The 24,271-nt window shown below is 44.8% G+C and overlaps 1 protein-coding gene and 1 pseudogene across 6 annotated transcripts in view; both read right to left on the bottom strand.

The window, feature by feature from the left end:
- PPP2R2B (protein phosphatase 2 regulatory subunit Bbeta) overlaps positions 1-24,271 on the bottom strand; it is a 434,480-nt gene that overhangs the window by 30,396 nt on the left and 379,813 nt on the right. For all 6 annotated transcript variants that reach the window (XM_037044990.1, XM_037044991.1, XM_037044992.1 and 3 more), the window contains one exon: positions 14,278-14,442. In XM_037044990.1, coding sequence (XP_036900885.1) covers positions 14,278-14,442 — 165 coding nt within the window. The remainder of the gene's footprint in view (positions 1-14,277; positions 14,443-24,271) is intronic.
- LOC118986188 (cofilin-1-like) lies at positions 7,954-9,070 on the bottom strand (annotated as a pseudogene).

Genomic DNA, 24,271 nt, shown 5'->3' with positions numbered 1-24,271 from the left:
ATGAACTCCTTGAACTTGACCTTATCTGAGAAGCACTTTATCTGTCCTTCCATTCTAAATGAAAGTTTTGCTGGATAAAGCAATCTTGGCTGTAGGTCTTTGGATTTCATGACTTGGAATACTTCTTTCCAGCCCCTTCTTGCCTGTAAGGTCTCTTTTGAGAAATCCGCTGACAGTCTGATGGGTACTCCTTTGTAGGTGACTGTCCCCTTATCCCTTGCTGCTTCTAGGATTCTCTCCTTCATTTTAGTCTTGGCTAATGTAATTATGATGTGCCTTGGTGTGTTCCTTCTTGGGTCCAACTTCTTTGGGACTCTCTGAGCTTCCTGGATTTCCTGGAAGTCTATTTCCTTTGCCAGACTGGGGAAGTTCTCCTTTATTATTTGTTCAAATAAGTTTTCCACTCGTGGCTGTTTCTTTCCCCCTTCTGGTACCCCTATAATCCGGATGTTGGAACGTTTAAAGATGTCCTGGAGGTTCCTAAGCCTCTCCTCATTTTTTTGAATTCTCATTTCTTCATTCCTTTCTGGTTGGATGTTTTGTTCTTCCTTCTGGTCCATTCCATTGATTTGAGTCCCAGTTTCCTTTCCATCGCTATTGGTTTCCTGGACATCTCCCTTCATTTCAATTAGTTTAGCCTTCATATGTTCCTCTAATTTGTGACTATAATCAACCAGTTCTGTGAGCATCCTGATAAACAGTGTCTTGAATTGTGCTTCTGAGAGGCTGGCAATTTCTCGGTCGCTGAGAGTTATGGGCTCTGGGACTTTGAGTTCTTCTTGCGCCATCTTTTGGGCTGTTCCTGCCTGTTACATAGCAGGATCGGAGCCCTAGGTGTTCACTAGAGCAGGGCAACTAAGTCACTGGGTTGTGATGTTGAATGTGGGGGGCGGGGTCAAAGAGGAACAATGGCGTCCCGTCTGCCATCTGCCGCCTGCCGCCTGCCGCCACTGCAGCTACAGGTGCCACAGCTGCCACCGTCACCGGGCCCATGTGTTTCATCCCACTGCACGCGAGTGTGCCACCACCATCAGCCCTTGCCCCCTTGGGCCTGCGTGGTCCATCTCACTGTGCGTGAATGTGCGACCGCGGTCAGTCTGCCCCACACCCTGACTGGGTCCGGGCCACTTGTGCGCCTAGGTTGGGGGATCTGTCCTGCCCGACCCTGTTCCGCTGCTGGCTCCACCCCTCTTACCATCCTGGTTGCACAGTTAGATGTAGTCAGACTTCCATATAATTCAATTTTCTGTCCTTTGGCTGTGTCTTTGTTCTCCAAACCTTTGTTGTATTCAAACTTGGTTGTGGGAGAAGGCACAGTGTTTCCACCTATGCCTCCATCTTGGCGGAAGTCCCTGAACTCACAGGTTCTATAAAGATCAACTAAGATAGTGGATGAGAAGGGGCTCTGTAAATGGTATCATGCTAAACAGCAAAAGTATTCATTTAATTATTTCATGCTAAAAAAAAAAGTATCCTCGAGTCCACAGAATTTGTGAGTTTCCTTCCCAAACTGTTCCTCCCCTAATCTTTGCCAACTCATTCAATGCCCTTCCACTTAGGCATGTGCTCAGGTCATAAAGCCGGGAGTCTTCCGGATTCCTTCTTTTACTTCACCTTCCACACCTACCATCTAAACAAGTCCTGTTAACTTTACACTCAAAGCATTGCCCAAACTGGCTGTCTCATAGCCTGAGCTAGCACCATCTCTGGCCTGCACTGTCTGGATGGTGTTCTAACTCTTCTCCCAGCATTCACTCTTCTTCCTGATGTTTCATTCTTCACATATTGAGTGACCGATTTACAAGTATAATAACATTATTCCTTTACATAGAACCCTCCTTGATTTTCCCTTCCCAAGTACAATAAAAACCAACTTCCTTACCTTTGCCTACAGGGCTACCATGTTGCCTAACTCTCAAGTCCTTTGCACAGTAGACAATGGCAATAGGGCCCCGGGGTTACACAAGGTGACTGCCCTGCATGTGGAGTGCTCCCCTTTCCCCTCAGTGGCTCCTTCTCCCGGCACTATAAAGAGCCAAATGGTCTTCCTTCTGCTTCCCACCTGCCAAGCGCAGTCCAGACTCAGCCTCTGCATTTGCTGCTGCTGGTTCTCCAGAAACCCTTTTTACCCCGGCTCACATTATCTTTTTTGCATGTGTGTTTGTTGTCTGCCTCCATGTCCTTGAATAGGGTGGCATGAGGGCAGGAGGTACCACCTTCCTAGTGTCTGCAACAGCACCTGTTACATGGCCACAACAAGAAACATCTATTATATCAATGAGCAGAAGGTTGATTACCACCACCCTATAGACTCCTCTTCCCTTTGCTCTGCACACAAATGCCAGTGCCTTCCCAAAGCTAGAAATGAGCGTAAGGATGGGGTCAACCAGTCTGCAGTGAGAGCCTCTTCGTTGTGACAAGAGAACTACCAGGCACAGATTTGGGAGACTACACACCCACCCTGCTCTATACACATTTATTCAGCACCCTCACTTTGCTAAGTGCAGAAGGGAGATATGAAGAACTTTAGCCACAATGGAAGAACCATCTGGCAGGAGAGACAGAAATGGAGACAAATTGTTTCAACCTATAATAAATGCTTGGAAGGAGGGCACTTAGTCCTACTTGGTGGCACATGAAGGGCATGGCAGGCAGAATAATGACTCAGGATGCCCAAGTCCAAATTCCCAGAACCCATGAGTATGTGACCATTTATGGCAAAGGAGAATTGAGATTGTAGATGGAGTTAAGGTTGCTAATCAGCTGACTGTCAAGAAAAGATTAGTCTGAATCACCTAGGTGGACACAGTGTGATCACAAAGGTCCCCAGAAGGGAAGAGGTAGGTAGAGGAGGAGAGCTGGAGAGATGCCACGTGAGGAGGACTTGTCCCACTGTTGCTGGCTTTCAGGTGGAGAAAGGGGACCTAAGCCAAGAAATGTGGGCTGGAAAATGCAAAGAAACAGAATCTCCCCAGAGCCTCCAGAGGAACACAGCTTCATCAACACCTTGATTTTAGCCAGTGGGACCCATGCCAGACTTCTGACTGACAGAACTACAGATGATAAATTTATGTTTTTTAGTCACTCACTTCGAAGTCATTTGTTATAGCAGCCATAGGAAACTAACACAAAGAGGAAGAGGCAAACTTGCTGATGTCACCTCTGGTGGGAAGGGACAGGAAATTGTAAGACCTATCCTGCCCTGAACAGAGCCCTCTGGAGGCTCTGGCGGGCTCATGTCCCTTCCTAGGGAAACTTCCTCTCAGGTGTTCCATCTATTGGGGTTGTCTTGAACCTCAAATTCAGGATGCTTGCCCAGTGCCCATGGCTGCTTTGCCACTGATGGCTTGTCATGGATGATAATGACTGTCAAGGTAGCCTTGAAATGTCCCAAGGCCAGAGCAGCCAAGGCCAGCTTTAACATCATGGCCATTCTCTCCCATCCTGTGTCCCTGGGGGCTGCTGCTGTGTGCCTGAGTTGCTTTCAGCCTCCATGGTCTTCTCATCCAAGACCCCAAGTGGGGGGAGGGTGGAACCTGGGCAGGTGTCAGCTACTAATGAATGATACTCATCTCCAAAATTAATATGCTTTCCAGTTCTTAGAAAAATCCACTCAACTGGAGGCTCCAGGATGGCTAATTGACAGAACTGGTTAAATTAATCACAAATGGAAATGAGGATGGAAGAATTCTGTTTTCACTCCATGGCTTGGACCTGCTGTGTGTTCATTGCTGCCCAGCAAGCTTGAATAGGGTAGAGACACAGGATTAGGGAGGGGGATGGGCTCAGTGAATTCTGTGACTTGCAGTAAGTCTCTGTTTTGGCTTTTCTCCAGGGGGACTGGGGCTGGGGGTGGGTATCTGGATGTGTTTATAAATCTATCATCAGCCAAAAGCATTTTCAGTAAGAGCCTTGTCTTTTTAATCTAACCAAGCTCCCCTGCAATAAACACTGTTAATTATGCCCCTGATCAAGACTGAACCCCTTTTAGGAGCTGTGCCAAACCTTGGAGGTTTTAACATTCAGTACTTCTACCATCTCAGCTGGTACCTTTGGACACATTCCATCAGAGACATAGGCGAATGAGTCATAGGTTTATTAAGGGATCTAGTGGCCTGTGGAACCAGGACATGGCAGTTCAGTTTGTGGGTGAGGGCAAAGAGAAAGACAGTGGATTTAATATCTGTCTGAGGACAGGGTGAGTTCTGCATTTGAAACAGTTGGTCCAGGGGATCTAACAAATGGGAATGATATAAAATGGAGCCCCATGAAATCATCCTTCTGGATGTTAGCAAAAGGTCATGCTCTTTCTCTTGATGCCAAAGACCCAGGAGAGTGAGAAGAAGGAATTCTCTTGGAAGCAGAGAGATCTGGGTTCCCATCTTGTCTCCTGAAATATGATGTGGGGCAATTTCTTCCCCTCTCTGTGCCTCACCTGTGTGTGTGGTTACTAAGACCAGTCTTCCTGGGTTGTTGTGAGACATAAAGAAGACACAGAAGGGCTCAAGAATAACATGTTTCCCAGCACTACACACACCTTTGGAGGAAAACAAGAGTTTCTGATTTGGATCAAGCGTGACTCCATTCGCACTGGCTCTCAGGCCATTCTGCCAATGACCACACTATTTACAAAAAATATCTGAGAATTTAGGGCCTAAAGTGCTTATGCCATTCTCCTCACCAACACTCTTGCGATTATAGGAGTAAAACTACAGCCTGGGAGGGGATCTGGAAAATGGAAAAGCTGCCCACGTTCTGCCTCCCTAATATCATGCCATTCACACAGTCGCTGCCTGTCTCTGCCTGCATCCTTGTTATCATGCTACAGCATCCACGGTGGGTTTGTGACTTTGCATCCTGCTTTCACAAGCACTTCCCCACTTGCTCCATCTTTAACTGTGTCCACAGGCTGTTGGTGAGATTCATCTCCAGCGCCCCTCACATCACCCCTTTCTCTGCCCCCATTGCTAGGAGCATTTCAACTGCTGCTTTTATGCTGTTAACACAAATTCTGCTTCTTCCAGATGCTTTCCTTTCAAGAGTGGCTTTCTGCCCTGGCTGGTGTAGCTCAGTGGATTGAGCATGGGACTGCGAACCAGACGATCGCAGTTCGATTCCCAGTCAGGGCACATGCCTGGGTAGCAGGCCAGTTCCCAGCAGGGGACACACAAGAGGCAACCATACATTGATATTTCTCTCCCTCTCTCCTTCCCTTCCTCTTAAAAATAAATGTTTAAAACCTTAAAAAAAAAGAGTGGCTTTCCCATGGGAAACAGCCTTCTCATTCACATCCCCTTTGTACTTTGAGAGAAAAGTCTTTCCACACCACAGGAAGGTGTCTGGGCATCATCACTATGAAACACACAGATAACCACAGGGGGCTGGAGGGACTCAACATACAAGCTCCCTTCACCCTGGTCCTCTGTTTCCCCACTACCTTCTTCTCCTTTCAAAAAAATTGTTCCCCAAGGATATGTTTATTGATTATAGAAAGAGAAGGAGAGTGGGAAAGGGGTGGGGGGGAGGGAGAGGAAGGGGAGCAAAGAGAGAGAGAGAGAAAGACATTGATATGAGAGAGAGACATCCATCGGTTGCCTTCTGCATGCACCCTGATCAGTGATTCAACCCAAAACCTTGGTCTGTGTCCTGGCCAGGAATGGAACCCACAAGCTTTTGGTGTACAGACCATGCTCCATTCAACTGAGCCAGTGGGCCAGGGCTCCATCATCTTCCATGAGAGGATGAGAGCCATAAGCACTGTGGGTGAGGGGCTGTGCCCAGAGCCTGCCACTCGGAGGAAAGGATCAGCGTGGCACCTTGCCTGGGAAGCCTGTGGGAGTGAGCCTGCAGTCCACACCTGAAGGAATTGTCAGCTCCAGGGCTCATGATCTGGATTGTTTGCATGCCTGCCATTAGGGGCTGAACTGTGTCCCCCGCAAATTTGCATGCTGAAGCCCTAACCCTGTGTTTGAAGACAGGGTCTGTGAAGAGGTAATCAAATGAAAATGGGTGGGCCCTAATGCAGTATGACTAGTGCTGTGGGAAGGGGAGTTTTAGATATGGGTGTGTGCAGAGGGAACATGAGGTGAAGACAGAGAAAAGACAGACTTCAGCTAGCCAAGGACAGGGGCATAGAATGGATCCTGTCCTCACAGCCCTCAGAGAAACAATTCCTGCTGACTGCTTGATCTCAGACTTCTAGCCCCCAGAACAGCAAGAGTAGGAAGCTTCATTGCTTAAGTTATCCAGTATGTGGCACTTTGCCACAGCAGGTGTAGTCAATAAATACAGTCTTTTATGTCTTCTCCCTTCTGCCTGACTTTCTACCACGGATGTTCAGTGGAACACTGCTGCATGCTGGGCACTATGCTAAGTACTGGTCATTCAGTGGTGAGTAAGAAAAGTAAGACCCCTGTTCTCATGGAGGGAGAAAAGCAAGCCTCTATAGACAAGTACTATAAAAAAATTAAAAATAAAATCTGGTGGTAAGATAGAAATAGGGTGCAGATTGGGTAAACAGAGAAGTCCTCTTTGAGGGGGTGACATTTTCCCAGAGATCTAAAGAGTGAGAACTATCCAGACAAGTGGGAGAGCATTCCAGGCAGAGGAAAAGCCTGTGCAAAGGCCCTGGAGCAGGAAAGGGCAGGGTGTGTTGGAGGTGCAGGAAACAAACCAGCATAGCCAGACTCCATGGAGCTGAGGTTAGAGAACGGTAGGCAGCAGATTCAAGCAGGGCACTGAAAGGTGTTCAGATTTAATTTCTGTTTCATTCCCTAGGTTGCCATTCATGACACTTGGTCAGTGTCTTCACTGGAATCCCAATCCTCTTGCACCAAAAGGAAAAAAGCATGATACAGCTGCCATCAGCATCCTATTGTTTTAGCCATAAGAATCTCAAATGGCAAACCCACCCCTGTTACCACTGCCAGAAGCCATAGGGAAGAAAATAGAGTCATGAGGGACAGAATCATCTCTTTTACCCCCTGCTGAGTATGCAGAGTGAGGGACATATGGAAATTAACATATGCAGCTCTGATAACATGGATCTCCTCGGCATTTTGATTAAATGCCAACAGTTATTAAGTACCCTCCTTCTAAGAGCTCAACTCTGAGAGCCAGTGTTGCTTTTTATCTTAAACTCTGATGAACTGTCTCAATTGTGATCACACACCTTGGTTGAACTGTGGTGGGCTTGAGGCTGGCATTGGAGGAGAATGCAGAAAATCAATATGAAATGTCAGACAAAAGATGAGATTGAACTTGTTTTCCCAGCTGGCAGGAGCCTGGGGCTGCCGCTTTGTGAGTCTAACAAAGGGAGATATTCACTGAAGAAAGTTGGTGCTCTGGACAAGTCAGGAAAATGAATTTCATTCACTCCTTAATTAGATTAGGAGGCTGACGGCTGGGAATTCAGAGAACTGCCAGTATTGGGATGGGGCGTGGGGAGGCAGGGCTGGGGTAGAGGCCTGCAGGCTGCTAATGAGCCCCTGGGTGCCACTAGGGACTGTTTCCAGGGCATAGGGTTGTGCAGGACCCAGGCTGGAAGCAGGAACAGCCTCTGGGGGTCCCTGGGAATGCAGCTGGGCAGGCCTACGTCTTCTGTGGGCAGCATGGCACTTTGCTGTTCTCAGTCTTTAGGCCCCAGTCAGTGGTTACTGCCTTGGGTTATGAAGTTCTTGTTATGCCCTCTCATAGCACCACATGCCTCTCTTTCATAACAGTTATTATATCTGCAGTTTCTCCTCCTTAGACATGGTGATGGTGACTTTTGTGCATCGACCTGACTGGGCTGTGGTATGCTCAGGTATTTGGTCAAATGTCATTCTGGGTGCTAGTGTGACACTTTTGAGGTGGGACATCGATGTTTTTTTCTGCACCTGTCCTTGAACTAAAACATTGGCTCTTCCTGGGTAATTAGGCTCATTAGCCTGCTGAACTTTGTTTTTTTTTTTTTTGTTTTTTTTTTAATTGAAGGTCCCTTACTGGTCCTGCTTCCATGAGTGGCCATGACCAGGTGGAAAAGGGGAGAACCAGGTGGCATGGGAAGGGGTCATCTCCACAACATTCCATTTATACACAGAACTAAACAGACAAGCACAGAGTCACTATTGCAGTTAGAAGTTGGCAGCACGGGAAAGGGAAGGAACAGGTGGGGAGTTGGGGCGTCGTTAAAAAAAATACAGGCTGCTCCCAAACTGGGGTGCCTCGTAGGGGGACTTGGTCTGCTTCAACCCAAGAGGAATCAGAAGATCAAAAGCAGTTTGGGAAGGCCAAAACTGTCAGGGGTGAAGGGAGGAGGAAGGTCCAGGGGGTAGGGGGCTGTTTGGCAACTGGGTGAAGGGACTGCCCTCCCCCTGCTGGGATCCCCCCAGCCCCTCTGGTCTGGCAGGAAGGGGGCAGCCGGCAACCCCCGCAGGCAGGTCTTGGGCTGCCAGATGCTCCAGGCAGGGGGCTGGAGGGGGCTCACAAAGGCTTGCCCTCCAGGGAGATGACAGCACTGCCCCCCAGCTTCTCTGCCAGAGTGCAGCGATCCTTTACCTCCTCGTAGCAGTTTGCTTGTAATTCATGCTTCATCCCTGTCAGCTTCTTCTTGATGGCAGGCATCTTTGGAGCTGGCATAGATCATTTTGCTCTTAAGGGGTGCAGACTCAGGGGCCCAGAAGATAAACACCAGGTCCTCCTTCTTGCTCTCCTTGGTCTCCTAGGTTGCATCGTAGAGGGCATAGCGGCAATCTTTGTCCGGCAGCATGACAAAGGTGGCGTAGGGGTCATCTACAGTCTGGCCCACGTCACCTACCAGGATCTCTTTGCCCTCCTCCAGGATGATGTTCTTCTTGTCTTCACTCAGGCAGAAAAGCACCGCCTTCTTGCGCTTCTTCACCTCCTCTGGTGTCGAGGACTTACGCACCTTCATGTCATTGAACACCTTGATGACTCCATCCGAGACAGCCACGCCGGAGGCCATGTTTCCGGAAGCGAAAAGGAGATAGTGAGAAGAGCCTAAAAAGATGAGCGCCGCTGCAGCTGCTGCCGGGATCCGACTCTAGCCTGCTGAACTTTGGACTAGAACTATATCAGTAGCTTTCCTGGGGTTCCTGAAGTCCCACTGCAGGTGTTGGGACTTGTTAGCCTCCATAACCACATGAACCAAATACTTGTCATGCATCTTGCTCATACCCACACCACATGCATACACACATATATGTATATGTATGTGATATATATGAGTATCTCCTATTGGTTCTGTTTCTCTGGAGAACCCTCGCTAATATAGACAGTGAGCTCTAAGTGGGAGAAAACCGGGTCTAGTTTCACTCACCCTTACATCCCAGAATCTGGTACAGTGTCTGACATATAGTATGTGCTCAACAAACACCAACTAAACAAACAAACAACTGAGCTTTGTGTATCTGGAAGAGTTGGAGTTTCAAGCAACTTAGAGCTGCAGGCGCAACACAGAGGGAATTCAGGAGAGATCATTGTGATAATAACTACTACTGTCACTTCTGGACCAAGCTAGGCGGTCACCATATGATGACATTTACTTCTCATGAACAGCCAGCTCTAGGAGGCTATCTTTACTACTTCTACTATCAAATGAGGAACTTGGGGCTCATAGGATTAAATAACTTGCCCAAAGCCACACAGCCATTGACAGCCATTGAGTGTCAAAGTCAAGTGCTGATTACAAAGCTTCTACTCTAAAGCATTCTAGTTCTGGAAGTTTCTAAGGCCTTGTCCTTTTTCCTTCTTAAGTTGAGGGTTCATCAAGCTTCCCATTCAGCTTACTACTCAACACCCAGCACTCGTGTGGGTCTTTTTGACCCTGAAGCCCAGGCTGGTATCTGTCACTCTGGCTGTGAGCCAGGGCTTCTCCTGACACCTCTGCCATCCATGTGGGGCTGGTGGCCCTTTGTACCCAGTTCTACTTTTGCTTACCAGAGAGGCTCTGCCCTTCCTCCTTAGTCAGCTCATGTCACCTCACACACAGCATGTTCCAAACAGAACCTCAACCCTTCCCTCTCCTTCAGGACTTCTGATTAGCCCCCATTCCACGTGCCCTCAGGCATAAATGCATTTATTGGATAAGTATTTATTGAGCACCTACTTAGTATCAGGCCTTGGTAATATGATGTGAGCAAAACAGAGTCATTTCTTCAGAAGGTTTGTAGTTTAGAGGGACGGAAACTGAACATGAACTAATATCCATGGATGGTGAATACCTATCTCTAAAATCCCATCACCCTTGGTTATCTTAAAAGAAAACACTCTTATCTTCTCCTCTCTTTTCCTTTCAATTTCCATGGCTATCATCCTTATCTAGGTTACAAATTTCCATTTATTACTTTCCAGTTCTCCTATGCTTCTTCCCATCACCCCTGTGTTAATCACAAAACAGGAATTTTACAACTCTGTTCTCCAGTGAAATGATGTCCAATTGCTCTCCACATGCTAGCAACTGGGGCACATGCAAGTATCCTTAAAGATCACGGAGAAGGAGGTCAGGGGTACACGACATGGGACTGGAGGCTATAGGATAAGTGCTGCATAATTTGGGAACATCAGTTTTGCTTGCAGTTTGGGGTGGGTAGAAATGTAATTACTAAATTAAACAGAAAGTAGACATTTATGGGAATAAAATATAGAGAGAATTCAGGTGTAATTTGAAGATGAAAAAAGACTTCAAAGAAAATCTGTAGTGAGCAGCATCTCCCAGGGTCTCTGGCCTCTGCCCCTGGCCTCAGATACATGCTGTTTTGTTTTTGCTGACAGGCCAGGCTGCCCAGAGAACCTGGGAGGGGTTGGACAGCCACTGGGTGTCCTTTCTCCATAGTGGAAAGGCTCATGCCTGGCCTTAGCAGTGCTGTAGTTGGTGGAAAAAATTTAAGGACTGGCCACTTACCACAGGAGCCAGACTTTGGGTATACAGTAGGCACTCAGTGAATGCATGCATGAATGAATGAACACATGAAGATATAATCTTTTGACTTTGATCTTTAAGGACCAAGTGGTATGAACCATCACCCCTATTTGCACTCATTTCCTCAATATTCTCCTTTCACCGAAACCTGAGATTTCTTACTACAACTCCTTAAAGGTTCTATGTTATTTCTTTAGTCCATTCTGTGTGTGCTGCAGGAGATACCCTTCTCTCTCTCTCTTCCACCAAATCAAATATTATGTGTGCTTCAACTGAACAGCCTATGCCACTCCTGTGAGGTCTAGCTCGAGTTCCACCCTCCTCTCAACATCCCAAGCCACGGTTGTCTCCAGAACTCTTTTGGGTAGTAACACACCCACTGCCAGATGCACTGTCTCTGAAATGTTTCCTGGGTACCTCTGAGTTCATCAGCTAAATTTTAAATTCTGGCATATAGGAGATGCTCCATCTTTTCACTGTACCTGTCAGAGTTCTTAATAGTAACAGATACATCACAGATACAAGAAGATCATGCTGAAGGACTGACAATGAATTTTAATCCAGATATATTTAATCAACTGGGAACAATCCCCGTTCCCCATCCCCAGGGGATAATGACATTTTTGGTTGTCACAATTTACCTTTGTTACTGGCTTCTCGTGGGTGGAGACCAAGGATGCTGCTAAACATCTCTCAAGAAGACCCTCCCTTTGCAAAGGATTGTGTGCCCCAAATTTAGCAGTGCCACTGTTAAGAAATCCTGTGTACAATAGACTATTTCCTAACTTGTTCTCCATCTCTTTATTTTGCAAGTCAGAACCCAATCTCCATCAGGAGATTTCAGTCAAAGAAATCTTCTTTCATCTTCAAGAAACTTCTCTAACAATGAATTCTGATCAGTTTACTTCCCTGTTACTTTAATGCCTGGTCGCTGATTTTGAGAGAAAAAAAAAATTAAGTTCTTTATCATGGCCATCATGACCAGGCCCCTGCATTCTTTCTGAGTTTGGATTCTCTTCCTTCTCTAAGTCATTCCCCATATACCAGTCTTATCAGTCTCACCGCACTTCCAAAACATTATGATCTCTTGTGCATCAGTACCTCTGCACATGCTGACCCTGCTACCTCATATACTTTCCCCCTTATTGGCTAGTAAGTAAGTACTGTCCAGAGATCAAAACCAGCACACACATCAGGGAATATTTATTGCACATCTATCATGGGCCAGGCACTGTATTAGGTTCCGGGGAAATAGCTGTGAACAAAAGAGAGTACATCCATGCCCTCAAGAGCTGATCGTCTAGAATCACAGGTGACAAACACAGACCTGTGGGCCAAATCTGGCCCTCCACCTTGTTTTATCTGGCCCAGCACCTTGGTTCTACCCAGCAGCAGTGCCAGGCTCATTGCCCCTAGTTAAGGAGTAATTACATTTACACAGTCCTAAAATTACATTCAGCCCTTTGAAGGCAACCACGAGGCTGATCTGGCCCGTGGGTGAAAATGCTTTTGACACCCCTGGTCTAGAGCCACATTCTCCACTAGAACTTCCTGCAATGGTGAAAATGTCTTAAATCTGCCCTGCTCAGTATGGTAGCTACTAGCACACATGGCTATTGAACACTTGAAGTGTAGACAATCTGAATTGAAAGCATGTTTTGAAGACTTAATATAAAAAAAATTAAAACACCTCATTAACATTCTTAATTGTTATCTCATCAAAGCTCCATGACAAACCCATGAGGTGCATATTATTATTCTACCCATTCTACATAAGAGAAAACTGAGACTCAGCAAGGTTAAGGAAAGTTGGACAGTCATACAGCAAATCAGGGGTGAAACCTGGCTTTGACCTGGGTCTGTAGCAATCTAGAATCCACACAGCCTTCTGCCTTAAACTTAGAATCCACACAACCTACACATCACTACACTCTACATACCAGCTGCCTGCACAATACTTCTCATAGCCAATGAGCAAGGAAAAACCATCAAAATGACCTAGTTCTCCACCCCTCTCCCAGGCATACACTCACACAGAGAGTCTTTCTATCATTCCTAATACATGGGAATTGAAACTCAAAACTGGGTGTGTGGGAAATAAAGGCCTTCCTTTGTGGCTCTCCTAGGCATCTGCAGTGGCCAAGCAGCACCTTGCAGAAGGTGTGGCTGGACAAACAGAGCTATAGTCACTCCTGAAAGCCTTAGGAGCTGCATATAATGTAGGCCAACACTGGACATGGATGACCACTGCCTCCCAAGCACCTTTACTCTGGGGAGTTTTCTAGGAAGCCTTCCTGCTGGCTCCAGCCAAGCCTGTTGACCGCAGTGCTTACGGTGAGTGCCAACTAACATTTGTTTTACCTGTTGACATCGGCCTCAGCTTCTAGCCTCCAAGCACTCAGCCCCCACTGGTTTGGAGCTGCTTTGCTCCATCCATACCCTGCACACTCCAGCGTGACCAGAGGGCCTGTGACTCTGGCTGCCCTTTACCCCTGTCCCTTCTCTGAAATTCTTCCCTGGTGCCCACTAGAACCATTGGGTCTTTTAGAGTGCTGGCTCCCAAAGCTTCAAGTTCTCCAAGAAACCACAAACCTATTCCCCTGGCTACTATTCTTTTGAAAACATATTGAGGTATGATTGACATATAACATTATATTAGAGTCAGGTATGCAACATGACTTGATATATATAATGTGAAATAATCACAATAAGCCTAGTTAACATCCATCACCACACATAGTAAACATTTTTTCTTATGATGAAAACTTTTAAGATCTACCCTCTTAGCAACTTTCAGATATATAACACAGTGTGATTACCTTGGGCACCATCCCCAGATGCTATTCTTGGTTTCTTGTGTATTCTCAGCCACCTGCACAGGTCAACACGTCCTGTTACCACTCCTGCCAAGGTCTACCCAGAAACCACATTCTCTCCACTGGTGTGTCCCACCCCCATTCAAGCCACATCCATTTCCTGCCTGTACTGCACCAACCCCCACTGTTCTCCTGCTTCCCTCCTCAGGTTCTTCCTCTCCATAGCAGCAAGACTGAACTTAAAACATAATTCAGATCATGTCACAATGTTATGTGACAGGGCTCATGTCTTATTTGTCTCTGCCTTTCACAGCCCACAATGAATGTTTGTCTCATTAAACATGGGGTTTCATCTTCATTGAAACACCCAACATGGAGTGGACTCCTGAGCCAGGCAAACACTTGTGATTTCTTTGTTCCCAGTGTGTCTAATGTAGGGAAGAGCAAACACTCCAGGTGGGTGCAGCTCTCTCCTCCTACATGTCAGGGGCCAAGGGCCCACCCATCCACCCCCGTTAGCTCTGGGCTCTTGCTACTCACACTTGGTGTGCCTGTCACACAGGGCGGACACCCTCATGTCACACAGCCGGATGGTCCCTTTGCTGCTGCTGTACACGAAGGTGTTGCAATGATGGGGGTGGAACTCGGCTGCTGTGATCACCTCTGTGAGCTCCTCCATGTTGGCCGGCTTGATGTCGACGATATCTAGCACAGACAAGTCAAGGAGCGGACCAGGGAATGGGGCAGAAACTTGGGGTTGGGAGGTGAGTAGTGGGCAGTGCAGCATTTTAGTGTGACATGTTAGCATTGATCATGCATGGTGGAACCTCATAAAACTCTGTGGGCAAACAGCCAGGTGTTATTGATCCCAGGCAGATGCTGCCCAGGGTTACCCAGCAGTCAGAGGTAGTATGAGAAATCGGGTCTCCCAAGTCCTTTTCAGGGAGCATTTCACCCTCCACAGAGGGAGAGATCCCACCGAAGTGACCTGCTCATGCAACCGTGCTAAAACGTGCCAAGTGGCACTGACTTCATTTCTCATTTTACAACAGTGATTACAAAACTTGTCCCATTCCAAATAAATAATTTGGTGTATTTGAATCTTTACCCAGACTCCTGGGCTGATTAATGATGTATACAATAGACTGTAAATCCTTTCTCATGCAATCTCTGAGATCTTCCTTAATATATTTATTGATGTTGATGATGATGATAGCTACTGCCATTTACTGAGTGCTAACTAAGTCAATAGCTATGCAAAGCACATCATGTACTTTATCTCATTTAATCCTTCTAATAGCTCTAGAGTCATCATTTTTCTCATCCCCATTTTCCAGGGGGTGGGAATGGAGGCTCAGAGTGAAGTACTATATATTTTGGACCATAAGACGCACCTAGGTTTTAGAGGAGGAAAATAGGAAAAAAATTTTTGAAGCAAAAAATGTAGTAAAATATTTAATAACATACATAACATAATACTTCACCAATGTAAATGTAAAGCTACATTCAGATTATAAGACACGCCCCCATTTTCACATGACAAAATAATATTATTTTAATATTATTATTTTATTTCATAAAATATTTTAAAATATTTTAATATTAAAATACTTTATATTTTATAAAATATTTAATGTTATTTTATTTTATTTTATTTTAATATTTATTATTTTAATAATATTATTTTAATATTAATAATAATATTATTTTTAATAATACGCATGACAATAAACACATAACAATTAAAATCAGAATGCTCACATGGGTGCCAGGACTTTAGGTACCCTGTTTTGGAAACATGGTATTGCACTGACAGGCAATAACTTGAAAGACTACCCTATTAGACTGGGATGGATGACAGTTCTCTGTGATTTTTGTGGTCAGTAGCACAAAAGTCCCCTCTTTAGAGTTTAGATGAAGTATAACAAGGAAATGCACTGGTGTTCATCTATGATCAGACATGACCTCCGATCCTGCTATGACAATTCCAGCATGCAATTTGTTGTAATAGGGGCTCTGTGTTTGCCTGTGCCCTCCACTACCTCTTATAAATCCAAAATAAACTTGACCAAACTAACATTACATTTCACTACAGTTGCCCCCAAAACCAAGATGTGAATATTTTTGAGGTCTTCAGAGCGTGTGGGTCCCCTGGGTCCACAAAATGCCACCTTTCAACTTAACTGCTGCAAGAGCCATAAATATTATTGCAGTTAGCCCCCCACCCTGGGGAGCAGGAGCCTGTACCCCCCAGAATAAGACCCCCCACCCCATGCCCTGGGCTGGCAGCCATGACAAGGGGTGGACTAAGCAGAGGTCAGTATTCAGCTGTTGTCAGATTCCATCGCCCCCCAGAAAGAGCCTCCGTATCCTACTGTGCCAGTGAGCATGTTTTTCTTTTCCCAAAATAGGGAAAGAAAATCTGGCATCAGCTTTCTCAACCTCTCCAGTGTAGCTCTAAACCTGAGATTAACTGGAAGGGATCTTCGCTGTGTGGGAGGGGGAGGTGCCACACCCATGGTTATTTTTTTTTCTCACCTAAAAATAATGCCCAACAGTTGGAATGTGTACAAATGAAGTGTTTAAACATATTTGTGAAACCAGCAACTTCCACAGCCATCAAGAGCACCACCATGGGAGGTGACCACTGAGCACACTGCTACTGGATCCTCCCCCCCACCCCCACCACCACCTTGGACTCTCTGTCTGCCCATCACCCCTCATACTAAAGTAGCTCCCTTAGCACTAGAGTGCTTGTTTGGGTCTGACTCTATGGAGATCAGGGGATAAGCTGTGGCTCTATACCTCTTTGTTTAAATCCTTACCAAAGGATATGTTCATTGTTTTGTGGGGAGGGGAGAGAAAGGGAGAAAGGGGGAAAGGGAGGAGAAATGGGGGAGAAAGGGAAGGGGGGAGAGAAAGAAACACTGATTGGTCGTCTCCCATACATGACCCCATTTGAGACTGAACCCGCAACCTTTGAGTGTATGGGACAATGCTCCAACCAACTGTGCCACCTGGCCAGGGCATCTACTCCTCTTTTAACAATCATAATGATAAGGACAAGGAAGAAGAATAACAAGCTGCAGTTAATGGCTACCAAGTGCCAAGTACTATCTTATTCGACCTTCATTTTAGCCTTATGAGGTCAGTACTATTAACAGGCCCATTTTTCCAGCAGAGGAAATAGTGAGGGAGGTAAATTACTCAAGGTCATCTGACTAGTAGGGGGCAGAGCTGGGATTTGAACCCAAGTTTGTCCAACTCCATAGCCAGGGTTCTTGACCACATGCCACTTTCCCTGATGAGTGCAATTAAGTCTGGCTCTCTTGGAACTTCCTTGGCTAATCCTAGGGGGAGGTCTCTTCTGCTTTTAGCCTGTGCTCTTGATTCACTGTTCACTTTGAGAGCCGCATTTTTCAGAGCCATGATTAGGACACAGTATCTGACCTAGAATTTTTTCGTGTCCTATGGTGAGATCTTTTTTTTTTTTTTTGATCCAGAAGTTGGGACAGAAACATGATGAGGAATTTTATGAATTGTTATCAGAGGGAGAATTTTCTCAGTTCTAGAAACATTGGGAGAAGCAATCCAGTTACCTAACATTCAGTGGCTGACAGGGATGACAATAGAGTGTATTTCACATCTGCCTCAGAGAGAAACCTGGGCCTCTTCTCTTACACTCTTGTGAAGGAGATACACACCTTCAGTCTGCATGGTTTTGCTCATAATGTTGGAAAGGAAGGGAAAAGGACATAAGCAATGCATGGTTCCCTGTGTTATCTTGAAAATGGAATGATGCATTTTGACAGTCAATTTTCTCCTCCCCATCCTTTAGAGCTCTCTACCCAAATTATTTCCCTGTTGTCCCAAGGAAATAAATGGCAAAAGCAAAACACAGCATTGGATTCACAGACAGCATACAAGGCAGACAGCTAACAGATTGCTATTAAATTAACCCTGGGGCTTGACAGATCTCTTTTTTCTGACCCCAACAGCTTATGGCATTCCTTATTAAGGCTGAGACCAGGCAAATTACCTCTGCTAACAAAAGGGGTTAATCTGCCTCTCGGCCAGGGTTCTGAAAGCAGCTCTGAGGGCGGGAGCGGGCACAGCTAGTTTGGCAGCTGAGCTCCACGCTTGGAAAGCAGAGGGGGGGGGGGAGGTAAGGACACTGCTGTGCCAGGCAGTGGCCTAAGGCATCATTTCAAATAATAATTGAAGACACTGGGAGGTCAGCCCTTAAGAGATCACTTCAAGCAAATATGCCAGAGCCATAGGTGGCATCAGCAGTGGGATGAGGGAATGGAGTGGGTTATGGCAAGGTGCTAGGGGGTGGCAGGGTGGCCATGCAGGAGTCACATTCTCAATCCCAAGTCTGGAAAAAAAATTCTATTAAAAAAGCCTACATTTGCAATGCAACATTCTAAAAGGTTGAGAACAACAACACACACACACACACACACACACATAGAACTAGGGGAGCAATAAGTAAATGTTGATTCATCTGATTAAATTGTTTATGTAATAAAATTCCAGGTCTGCTAAAAACGTAGTATGAAAAATTCTATCTAAAGTATGATAATAATATTTAAAACTCATACTCTGAAAACGATGGCTTAAAAGGCAAGATATCAAATGTTAGTGATTGTTCTATTTGGGTGGTTCTATTTTAGGATGAAAAAAGGTATTTTCTATGCTTATCTATAAGCATAGAATGTTTAAACATATAAACATAAACATAGTATGTTTATAACTTTAGGTGAGGAATGTTAGATAGGAAACATATACAGTCTGACCAGAGTGTGTGTGTGTGTGTGTGTGTGTGTGTGTGTGAGGGGGAGAGAGAGAGAGAGAGGGAGAGAGAGAGGGAGAGAGAGAGGGAGAGAGAGAGGGGGAGGGAGAGAAAGAGAAAGAAGAAATAGGAAACAGATAGGAAGGAAATGTAGTTATACCTTACAGAGAAATTAGAGTCTAAGGTAAGCATATAAATTACCCTTTAGTAACTCTAGTTTGGGTCCATTCATTTATTCTTCCACTTACTCCATAAATGTTCACAAACAATCTGCCAGTTCTCTTCTGGGTACAGAGACCATAGCCTGATACATGCAGCCTATAGTCTAGTAGGGGACCTGGTCACTAAACAAGGTAAATAGATATTATATACAGGAAATTAGGTAGTAATAACTGTTACACAGAGAAATAAAGCAGGGAAGAGTGTATGTGTGTGGGGGGTGGGGTGGGCAGGGTGTGTGTGTATGTGTGTGTGCCCTAGATTGGACAGGAGAAGGCTTCCTGGATAAACCAAGGGGTAAATTTTTTCTCCTATTTTCCTATTTATTTTTCTGAGCCCTTATAGTTGAGTTAGCTAGCACTCACTTAAAATTGTGGTGTAAATTCCCCATATACACACCAAAGTTAGGTGTGATGAGGAAAATTTCCTGTGATTACAGATCATTTAGTAATCTCTACAGTGAATACATGTTATTAAACAAAGAAAATAAACATTAAAAAAGTAGTTTCCTGGGCTTAGAACCATCCACGAGAGAGTTGGACACCGGGAGCCTCATCTCTGTGGGTAACATTCAAAATACTATGATAAATACTGTGATGATAACACAATGAAGTCAGGAAAGTGGGAAAAATTGTGCTTCCAAATGTATTTTGCTCAGAAGTCATTTTGTTTCTTGTAAAAGTCATTTTGTTTCTCTAGGTTTCTCTCTTCCCATCCCCCACCATGGTTTTGCTTCTCTGGTTGAACTCTGATTGATTACTCATCCTCAAGGTTACACAGGACATAGTTACAGGGATGGAGTTTTATATTTTTACATTTCCAGTGTACATAGTGGAATGCTCAATAAATGTTTATGGATTTTACTTTAATTCCTCTTGACTTAGCAGTCTTCTGTGGGCATACGTAAAAATGCAGAAAGCCCACAGTAGGTCAATAGGCCAAGATACCAGGCCTGTGTAGTGTGAATCATTTACCTGTGGTTTTCTTAGAAGAGAATGATAAGAACAAGTGGGCTAGATAAATGTTCCAAATAATAGTAATTACCATTGCCATGCCTTCCCTTTGTGTCAGGCACTTTGCTAAGCACTCTACATGACTCCCTCATTTAATCCTCAAATAACCTGATGAGATAGGTGGTGAGGTTATCTCCATTAAGTGACAAGGAGACTGAGGGTCAGCGATATGTGAAGCAGCTTGTCAAAGTCACACAGATTTTAAAACATGACACTAGATGCAAATACGGTGAGTCTGACTCCAGAATCTGCTTTCCCAAGTACTAAACTATAATACTCTGAGGGAGCCCAGGGGAACTCTGCAGAGTTGCATTCTTACCCTCTTCCCCAGACAACCTGAGGTTCAAAGGGCTGGTCCTGTGGGGGGTGGGGAAGTGGGGCAGAGAAATTCCCCAGGCTCACAAGGCCCTCGGTTTGGCCTCCAATACAGAGCACTAGCAGCCATATAAGCAAGGCACCAGGCCTGGGAAAAACTACCATGGCTGACCAAATATGGAGAAGAAAGGCTGCTTCGGCACGCAGAGGCCAATGCTGGATATGCCGTTACAAGAAATGCTCGCCTTTTATGATAAATGCCACTCTGAGACTGATATGTACATTTTGGATCAAAGCACAGCACCACAGGAAGAGAAATTGTACCGGGCCCTACAGCTTCCTGCAAAAGCCTGCTTGGTAGTTCCAACTGGATTAAAAGGACGCTGTCCATGGTACTAAGTGACAGAGCTGAAAGCCATGAGTTGAGGTTCTATAGGCCCTTGATCAGGGAATCAATTCACAAAGGGCCTCAGCTCAGTTGACAAATATAGCTAATGCACCAGATGCTCACACCAAGGTCAAAGATATAACATTCCAGTTGGCTTCTCCTAGATAAATAGTTTCTCATGTCCATAGACTGCATTTCTGCTGATCTTTCTAGTCTTGCTTACACCAGGTTCTACCTCAGTGGCCTACACACCCCACTCCCTCCTGCCAAAGGATCTTTGTACATGCTGAAACAGTCTCTCCACACCTCTTTACCATGTTAACTCATGCTCGTCCTCTTCCAGATCTTAACTCAGTAATCAGTTCCTTAGCAAAGCCTTCCTCCATTCCTCAGTCTGTCAGCTTTTCAGATATGCATCCACAGAACCATATTCCTCTTCTTCCCTGGACTTAAGTTTATAATTATGTAGTCAATTAATGTGATTATTGGATGCAAGATAGTTTCTTTTCACTTGCTTATCCCTATGGCTTAGTGCAGTGCCTGCCACCAATTAGGTGCTCTAGATACCGCTGTTGTGGGCTGTATCTTTACTTTGATTTGACACATGTAAATAGGTTCCATATGGGACTAGGTAAGAGCCCAGGTCAACTCATTCTTAGTCCTGAGAGTAGAGTTCAAAGGATCCTAGGTAGAGCATAGTTTTCATAAAGAAGCAACATCACTTTATAGCAACTTTACTGTATTAAAAAGTTAGGGCTGCCTCTTGCCCTAGAAATCACTTACCTAAAAGTGAGTTATTATTGTCCTGATGCAGTAACCAAGTGAAGCCAAAGTTGACCACTTTAAACCAGAACGTGTTATGCAATATAGGGAAGGATGGGAAGAAGAGAATTTAAGACCAGGTATCATGGGGATAGAAATGCCTCACTTTGGTATGGTGCTAAACACAAGGCCCTGAACCTCAGAGATCCTGCAAGTGACTGGTATGATGAGTAACATCTTGGAAAGAATGCCCAACTGCAAAGCCAAAGGAGAAGTCTAGGACTGAGAACGTGACTCAGTCCTACATTTGACTTTTCTAGTTTCCTTGTACTTTTGATAATAATTAGGATTATGTTGGACTATTTATTGATCATTTACTGAGCAAAGCACTACCCTACGCATGTATGTGTGTGTGCATATGTATATGTGCATATACACACATGTGTGTACACATGTATACACACAGCTGTTCAATCAATCAATATTAAAAAACAGAAAAATTCTCACAATCCTGTTTGATAGTTGATTACTCCACAGGTCATGAAACAGAGGCTTGAGTAAGTTAAGACATATGTTAAAGTTTACACAGCCAGCAAATAGAGCAGAGCTGTGTGAGAACTTCAGGCTTGTTGGATTCAAAGCCTGTGCTCTCAACCATATATCCAATGTCACACCAAACACCAGTCACTGGAAGTTATGACTTTTAAAAAAATCATGTCGCAAGGCCACCTGTCTTACTATTCACTTAAGAATAGTAGTGAATAGTAGTTTTTTTTTACATAAACTTACTCTGCAATTCAAGTGAATTTTTCAGTACCTGTGAAATCACAGGATTGATGGTTGTATTTTATAGGATTCATGATCGTAAATACCTAATTATGAAAACAAAAAAGTCCACCTAGTTTTGGAACACCTTGCCTCAGAGATACTCATGCCATGCATTGGGATCCTCATATCACTCTATCCAGAACCATGAGGCATTAAAGAACTGGTGCTGAATAACACAGGACTTGACAAGACCTGCCTGGTGGTGGGTGTTTTTCTGAGGCTGCTTTGAAAGGTGGCCTTCCTACTCCAGAGGTGGCTGCACTCCAGTGGTGATAAGACGAAGAGTCCCAGTTTATACACTCCGCTCAGTGCTTACATGGTCTGGATGAAAATGACGATATAGGTATCAGTTATCATCATTCTCATGATGACAATGATTATTTTACATATGGCTCTTTAAGGGTGAATGACACAGTCTCATTTGTATGCTAGCATCTGGCACACTGTCTGACATTTGCAGAATATAATCGAAACTGTGCTATTAATATTTCCCCTTTGCATTCTCCCCAAGGCATCTGTCTCCCAAAATGCTTAAAGAAACTTCCCTTCCCCTTGAAGGGCTAGTGGCAAAATTCAGAAAACATGCTACCTAGACTGGGGACAGCAGCAGCTCCAAGTGACAGCAGCTGAGCCTGAGCAGATTTCTGGCTCTTGGATTAGATGTAAAGGGAGAAAGGGAATCACCACCCACAGTCATTCTGTTAGCAGCTGCATGTTCAGGCAAAATCTGTAGGCAGGTTCTCTCAGGCTCAAACTGGATGTGGAATCAGGTCTGTGAGCAACAAAAGCTGCCAGTGGTTTCTCAGTGTCTCCATAACCACTTCTGCTTAAAATCTTCTTCCCTGAAAAGCCTTGAGGAGCTACTGAGCACTCTTCAGTGGTGCAGAGGAGCTAGCTATGTACCAAAACCAGGTCTTTTTTTTCTTCTTATGCACATATAGCTACACTACATTTCCCAGCCTGCCTTACAGTTAGAGGTAGCCATGTGACTGACTTCTAGCCAATGGAATGCATAGTATTTTAGAGCTAGGCTCATAGGAATCTCCCACAGTCTTCCCCCTTTGCCATCCTGCTGCAGATAAACAAGGTGATAAGATGGAAGGACCTGAATTTCTGACTTGGAGGAATCAACTTGCTTATAGGGATGATTAATATTGAACTTTAGAAGAAAATCTAGTTATGTGTTTGAGCCATTACGGGGTCTATTTCATATCAGAACATTCAAAGCTTTAATATGATTAATATCCTCTTAAAGTAACATTTCCAGGTTAGATTTTACGATCAACTATATACTAAATATCCCCACATGGAAGACCTGTTCAAATTTGACACGTTCAACCCAAATGGTACTTCCTATATGTCAGAATTTTCCAGGTACTGGGATACAGGAATAGATCATACAAAGTCCCTTTTCACACAGAATTTACATTCAAATATGGGGAACCCCAAATATACAAATAAAGAAACAATTTCAAATAAGGATAAGTACCATGCAGAAAACAGGGAGAGGGGGTTATTTGGGAGCTACTTGGGAGTTAATGGAAGTGTCTCTGAGAAAGTGACATGAGATTGAAGTGTGAATGATGACATGTAGCTAGCCATGTGAGCTTTGGGGGCATAATATTCCAGAAAGAAGGAACAGCAAATGCAAAGCATGAAAGTAGCAACAAAGTTTACTGAGGAACAAAAAATGAGGTTAGCTGGCTGAAGCCAAGTGAATGAATGGAGATATGACAAGATATCACAAAGGGAGGTGGGGTCCAGGCTGTGTGGTATCTTCCAGGCCAAAGTGAAGAACTTGCATATAATTCTGTGTTCAATGGGCAGCTACCAGAGTGCTTTAAATAGGGGAAGAACAGTATCTGAATTACATGTTGAAAGGTCCACTGTATTAGGGGAACAAGGACCATATAAGACAGTAAGAAAGAAGGAAGACCAGTCAGATTACTGTTGTCACACAGGTCAGAAAATAGTGGCCTTCAGCAGCGTGGATCAGTGGCAGTGGAGATGGAGAGAAATTAGTTGATTTGAGCCATACTTTAGAGGAAGAAAAGGCAGGGCTCAGGGGAAATTGTTTGGGGATTGGGAGCCTGGTGAGTGACAAAAAGGACACTGACTTGTATATCAGTTGCTCAGCTGCCTGGGTGGGAAACCAAGAACTGACATCAGAATTTCAAGTGAAGAGTGAGGTTTGTGGTGGGATGGACCACGGGA

This window comes from Sturnira hondurensis, unplaced genomic scaffold (genome assembly GCF_014824575.4).
Source record: "Sturnira hondurensis isolate 20B ecotype Veracruz unplaced genomic scaffold, ASM1482457v3 Scaffold0004152, whole genome shotgun sequence".
Classification (NCBI taxonomy): domain Eukaryota; kingdom Metazoa; phylum Chordata; class Mammalia; order Chiroptera; family Phyllostomidae; genus Sturnira; species Sturnira hondurensis.
This window is presented reverse-complemented; position numbering and strand designations above follow the sequence as displayed.